Source organism: Tetrao urogallus (assembly GCF_951394365.1).
Source record: "Tetrao urogallus genome assembly, chromosome: 2".
NCBI classification, from domain to species: Eukaryota; Metazoa; Chordata; class Aves; order Galliformes; family Phasianidae; genus Tetrao; species Tetrao urogallus.
This window is the reverse complement of record NC_136814.1, coordinates 92523647-92529792: the sequence shown is the minus strand read 5'-3', so window position 1 is coordinate 92529792 and position 6146 is coordinate 92523647. Positions and strand designations below refer to the sequence as shown.

The 6146-nt window shown below is 42.2% G+C and overlaps 1 protein-coding gene across 1 annotated transcript; it reads left to right on the top strand.

The window, feature by feature from the left end:
• Positions 1 to 756: 756 nt before the first annotated feature.
• Positions 757 to 6146, top strand: RNASEH1 (ribonuclease H1; the record flags this gene model as incomplete). Its single annotated transcript, XM_079532493.1, has 8 exons — positions 757 to 866; positions 951 to 1075; positions 1653 to 1850; positions 2424 to 2523; positions 2994 to 3048; positions 4089 to 4173; positions 5015 to 5139; positions 6060 to 6146. 8 exons carry the CDS (start codon positions 757 to 759, stop codon positions 6144 to 6146), a joined length of 885 nt encoding a protein of 294 aa, XP_079388619.1.

The following is a 6146-nucleotide window of genomic DNA, read 5'->3' as shown; positions in this document are numbered from 1 at the left end:
TTGTGTCACCGCAGAATCACAGACCACACACCACAGAATCAGCAGAGGTTGGCAGGGCCCTCTGGGACAATCGGACCTAACCCCTGCTCCAGGAGGGACACACAGCAGGGTGCCCAGCATCAGGTCCAGGCAGCTTCTGAAGATCTGCAAGGAGACCCCGCAGCCTCTTGGCAGACCGTGCTGCTGCTCTGCCATCTGCACAACACAGAAGTGCTCCCGGTATTCAGAGGGGACCTCCTGTGCTCCAATCTGCATCCACTGCCTCTTGTCCTGACTCTGGGCACCTGTGAAACGAGTCTAGCTCTGTCCCCTTTGCACCCTCCCTCAGATATTTATGGACATAGTGAGATCCCCTTTCACTTTCTGCACAGTCTCCCCCCCTCCATATTCCACGCCCCACTTCCCAATAATTTTGACCCCACTCGCGGTCCGTAGCGAGGCTCTCTGTCTCTCTGTCTCTCTGTCTCTGTCTCTGTCTCTGTCTCTCTGTCTCTGTCTCTCTCTCTCTCTCTCTGTCTCTCTCTCTCTCTCTCTCTCTCTCTCTGTCTCTCTCTCTCTCTCCCCCTCTCTCCCTCTCTCCCTCTCCCCCTCTCCCCCTTCTCGCATGCGCAGAATGGGGGCGCGGGTGCAACCGCTACGGCGCATGTGCGGCCGGCTGTGACGCCTGCGCAGTGCCCAACGGCGGCGGGTGTGCAACCCGCCCGGGGCCGGGGCCGTGGGGCGGGGAGGGGGCGCGGATGGCGGTGGGGCTGCGCTATGTTGCGGTGGCTCGTCGCGCTCCTCAGTCACTCCTGTTTTGTCTCCAAGGGCGGCGGTATGTTCTACGCGGTGCGCAAGGGCCGGCAGACGGGTGTCTACCGCACCTGGTAAGGCTCGAGTGCTGTTTCGCTGCCGGAGATGCTCCGGGAAGCGCACCGGGCCGGCCTCACTCCCCGCCCGCTGTGTTGCAGGGCGGAATGCCAGCAGCAGGTGAACAGGTTCCCTTCCGCGAGCTTCAAGAAGTTCGCCACCGAGAAGGAAGCTTGGGCCTTCGTGGGCGCCGGACCTCCGGGTGGGCAGCAGTCCGTGCCCGCAGGTAGCGTGTCCTCGGGGTGGGGAGGCAGGGAAGGAGGCTCGCAGGGCCACGTGCGAGGTGCCGCTTCCCCTCGGCTGCTGGTGCAGGAATCCCAACACCACCAGGGGTCTATGCAAGAAAGAAGCATTTCCATAAGCGTGTGGATTTGCTTGTGCCTTGTCTGTATTTAAGGGCTGTTGTGCGTGTTTGTGCTTTGAGCTAAGGTAACCGGTGTACTTGGTTTTTTTTTTTCCCCCCATAATTATTTTTCAGGGTTAGCTTAATGGACAAGCGTTACTAATCAATGAAAGCAAAACTCTTGTCTTTATCACAGAACGACTGAGGTTGGAAGAGATCTCTGAGATCACTTAGTCCAACTGTCCACTCATCCCCACTGCATTCAGTGCACCACGTCCTCAGGTGCCACAGAGCATCATAGAAATCCCCAGTTGGAAGGGACCCGTAAGGACCATCAAGTCCAATGGCTGTTTCTCTTACCTTCAAAAGCTTTCACCATCTACACGTTACTTCTGGGATTTATTTTGAATAAAACTTGACCTTTTGTGCGTAGGTGAGCTTTCTTATTTTGTGTTTTTAGAAAAGGCACATGGTGCTTCAACTGTAACGCAGGAAAATGCTAGCCAGAGAGAGGAGCTGGAGGCAGATGTCTTGTGCTGCAATGCATGCAAAAGGCCATATGAACAGTCTACAAATGAAGAACATACTGTAAAGCGTGCAAAACACGATGAAGGGCACTCAACACCAATAGTTGGTGAAGATAAGTTTTCATATATGGGTAAGTTCTTTAGTTACTCCATTAATTCTTTTGAGTTCTTTCTCTTCGTATAGAACAGTGTAATTATTAGAAAGCTTTTAGGGAGGTTTGTGTATGACAACACCAGGCCAAGTGCAACCTATCTTTCTGAGCCATGATGTGTGTTTTTCATATTATCTTTCTGTGTGACAATAATTGACTTTAACTGCTATCAAGACATGGCTTGATTTGTTCACTGTATTTGTGATTTTACATGTATCTAGATTACAAACTTGATTTAAGTGCAGATTTAGCTGGCAAGTTTTAACACTGACTGAGGAGGGCAAGACTTATAGTGAGATTATGAAACTTAGCACACAGATACTTTGTGAGCCTTACTGATTTGGAAGCAGTGGGAGGGTGGTATTGCAGTGGGGCTTCTGGTATTATGCATTACTAATTAAATCAGTGATATCTCTAGATGATGGCGTTTTGAAGGACTGCCCAGGGAAGGAAGTTCAGACATTAATCTATTAGCAGGTGTTTCATTCTATTTGAGGAGCCTATGTTTGTGAAGGAATCCTTGAATTTCTGCTTTTGCTAATTCTTTTGTAGGTGAATTTGCAGTTGTTTATACAGATGGTTGTTGTTCAGGTAATGGACGTAACAGGGCACGCGCTGGAATAGGTGTTTACTGGGGACCAGGCCACCCCTTGTAAGTAATTCACTGGGTTCTTTTCTTAGATAGATATGCTGATGTTTGTTTTGGGTGTGCTTCACCATGCCGGCCTCTTTTTGAATGTGAAGCCATGCTGTTGAAACTCATGTTAGTGACAGTGCCATTAGAGTAATGACTTACTAAGGAAAAATAGAAATAAAATTTTCTAGAAGGTAAGGATGTGGGAAAGAAACGATTGGAAATAATAATTTTAAGTTGCTGAAGTGGATTCAAGGAGTGCAGGAAGTTAAAATAGTTGTATGTGTGTACAAAAGGCAGCAAAAGTAGCTGCATGTTAATGGCGGGTCCAGATATGCAGGGTGCTGTGTGGGTGGAAGTTAGACCTTGAGTCTCCATTCATCCTTCTTTATAAAAAGAAGATGATCTCTGTTTTATTTGTGATTCTAAATCATAATGTATCGTGTAGTGATAATTTTGAGTAACTACTGTTTGTTCTTTGGATATAGAAATATCAGTGAAAGACTTCCTGGACGGCAAACGAATCAAAGAGCTGAAATACACGTAAGTAGAAAATGTCCTAAAATGCTTCCACATGTAGAAAGCATTATTATACTCGAGTATTTCAGCTCTGGACTTCAGAAGCCAAGTATGGAGCTGTGAGAGAAGTACACAAAATACCAGTTGTGACTTCAGACAAATTGTTTTCTTTAGGTTTTATTGTTCTTTGTTGCTCTCAAATAGGCAATATCTCGAGAATTCCCGGATGTCATGAGGCCAAGCACAGATATTTAAAATTGCCTTGCATTAGGAAAGCCCCATTCTCAAAACTTTGTATTTTTAATGTCTATGTCTTAGATTTCAGGGAAGGGTCAAGAGGATGATTGCCTTCTTACTGTGATAGGGTCAGAATATCATCTTTCTTTGATTATACATAATAAATAATTCCAGGAGTAACTTTTGTTACTTTAGAAATAAGTCTTAACAGCAGATTTAGTTTTCCTTCTCATCTAATCTCAATTCTGGTACTGCAGCTTCCCTGCACTGTGTCTTTGGAGGTAAAATTAGGTGAGAAGCTGACCTGCTTAAAAAATAGCAAGAAATCCCTTTCAGTGAGAACCAAGCAGAAGCAGTGGTGGTATGTCAGAAGTCAGACTTGCTGCTGGAGAGCTTTTCAGCACAAATTTGAGACTATGCCACTTGTCTCTAATTATTGTGTTTCGTGGCACCACTACAGAATGATTGGAAACAGTTCCAAACATTTGGAGCTGATATGAATCTTTGCTCTCCAAAATTATGGAGAAGATGGCTGGAAGCTGATGTGCTGTTAAGAGCCTTGGAGAGCTGAGCAACTGGGCAGAGAGCTGCTCCTGCACTGGAGAACTGAACAACAGATTTTACTTTATTTAACATGTGGGAAACTTAAGTTGCTCTCTGTTTTTATGATTCATCTCTGTTCTAAAACATCTTTGTACTTACTGATGGAGAGATTACATTAATATTCTTTGTAGTTCTTCTGTATTAGCATCAGGTACTTTGCTGGTATTTTAGTTACACGTTCAAAATACTGTACTGAACTGTGATTCTATTGAAATGTTCTTAAGGCAGCCTGCAAAGCAATTGAGCAAGCAAAGAGTCAAAATATCAAGAAACTAATTATCTACACTGACAGCAAGTTCACTATTAATGGTGAGTTGATTATTTTAGAGTTCCTGATTACATAAAGCACATAGAACATACTGGGGTTTGTGGAGACTTCTTACATAAAGAAGAGAACGTATAACAAAATTCAATTCTCAAGACTGCTTGGTGAAAAACTTGCAGAATACTGTAAGGATTACCTTCTGTCTGCATGCGATACAGTTAGAGACCATTGCTTGTAACAGTGAAGAATGACAGAAGTAAATGCTTTTTGTCTTAATGTATCCAGTATGGCACATACAATCTAGAAAAAAATGTTGTTTGTGGGCCTTCTGTTAAGGAAGTCTTCAAGAGAGTACTCAGAAGCTGGTGTAGTGACTTTGCAGTTTCATTTTGGTTTGTTTTGACTTCTTGGGTTGGAGAAACTATCTGTACACAAATGTGAGCTATATTTGAGGTTTCCCTCCTTTCCACATATGGATGGCCAGAATGTTAGATTTTGTTCTCTAGAAATCTGCTTATGTGTTCCTTCTCTGAAGTGTTCTGTTTAGCCAACAAAAATCTTAAAATATGTGGTCATCTGTTTCTCCTCTGTGTGTTTACGTCTTCAGACAAAACAAATTTGTTCTAGTTTATTGTACAATCAAGCAAATCTTTAGCTTCAGTTTGTTGAAGTTCATGTCATAATTATGCGTGGAATGTGTATATAAAGCTGTAATCTTTAAATACCTGTTCAGGAAAACACTGTTGATATTTCAAGTAATAATGAGAAAATATAATCCTGAAGACCAAATAAGAATATTTTCTATGATGTTTTTGCCTGAGACTTTGTATGGAATGTGTTGAAAGACTTGTGAAACAGTTTTATGATAATACTCCCTTTGCATAGGTATTACGAGCTGGGTTGAAAACTGGAAAACGAATGGCTGGAGAACAAGTTCAGGAGGAAGCGTGATAAATAAAGAAGATTTTCAAAAACTTGATAGTCTATCAAAAGGCATAGAAATTCAGTGGGTGAGCACCTCATTTCTTCTTCCTTATGACATCCTAAATACTCTTGTAAATTTTTACTAACTAGGACCATAGCAATGAATTGTATAGGATATAAAGCTATACATCTATAAATACAGTGAATCTGCTTGTTTTATTTAAAGCAAGTGAAATTATCACGTCAGTGTAAGCTGGTCTCTTGTAACCACTATTTGTTTGTTAAAATGCATGTTTGTTTTTTATTGTTTCTTGTTACTACTTAGAAACTGCCTAATAATTATTTCAATTTCTGAAAATGTAAGCTTGGAACATAATAGTGTCTTCTTGAGTTGTAACTGCTAGAGTTGCTTAACAAAGCTTTTAAGATACTGGCTCTTCTGTGTAACTTAATCGTACCTCTGCCTTTAAACCAGGAAAACTTAGATTGTTAGATTGTAACCCCAAATCAACTTAACTCTGGTTTTCTGTACCTTAGTATTTTTTTCCAAGAAAACTGAGCACATAAGGGTCTTTAATGTAAAAAATTGAAAAAAACAGATACTTAAGTGGGGTGTTACACAGCTATTGGTTTTAATGGTGTAGCTTTCTGGGAAAAGTTGACTGAATGTCAGAGAGGTTTTCTCTTTCATCTGAAGGTAGGACTTCTGAGTTAGTAACTGAGTGTTAATGCTGTTTTCTGCCTTTTTTTTAAAGGCTAGGTTAGGTGCTCCTTAGCTCACCACTTCTTATAAAGATGGTTTTTGCAATCTGGCAATCCAGTTCTTGATCTTTAATGAGAGTTTACAATCATTACTGGGAAGAACACGTAAGGACTTAATATGAGTTCCTCTAAGAAGCTGCTACTATGCTATGAATAGAAGGGCATTATGTGCTCAAGTTTCATGTGTGTGCTCTTTTTTTGGATTTCTTTCATGTCTAACACTCCTGTACTTTTGTCCTAACAGATGCATATTCCTGGTCATGCTGGTTTCCAAGGAAATGAGGAAGCTGACAGACTAGCAAGAGAAGGCGCTAGTAAACAAAAGTTGTAA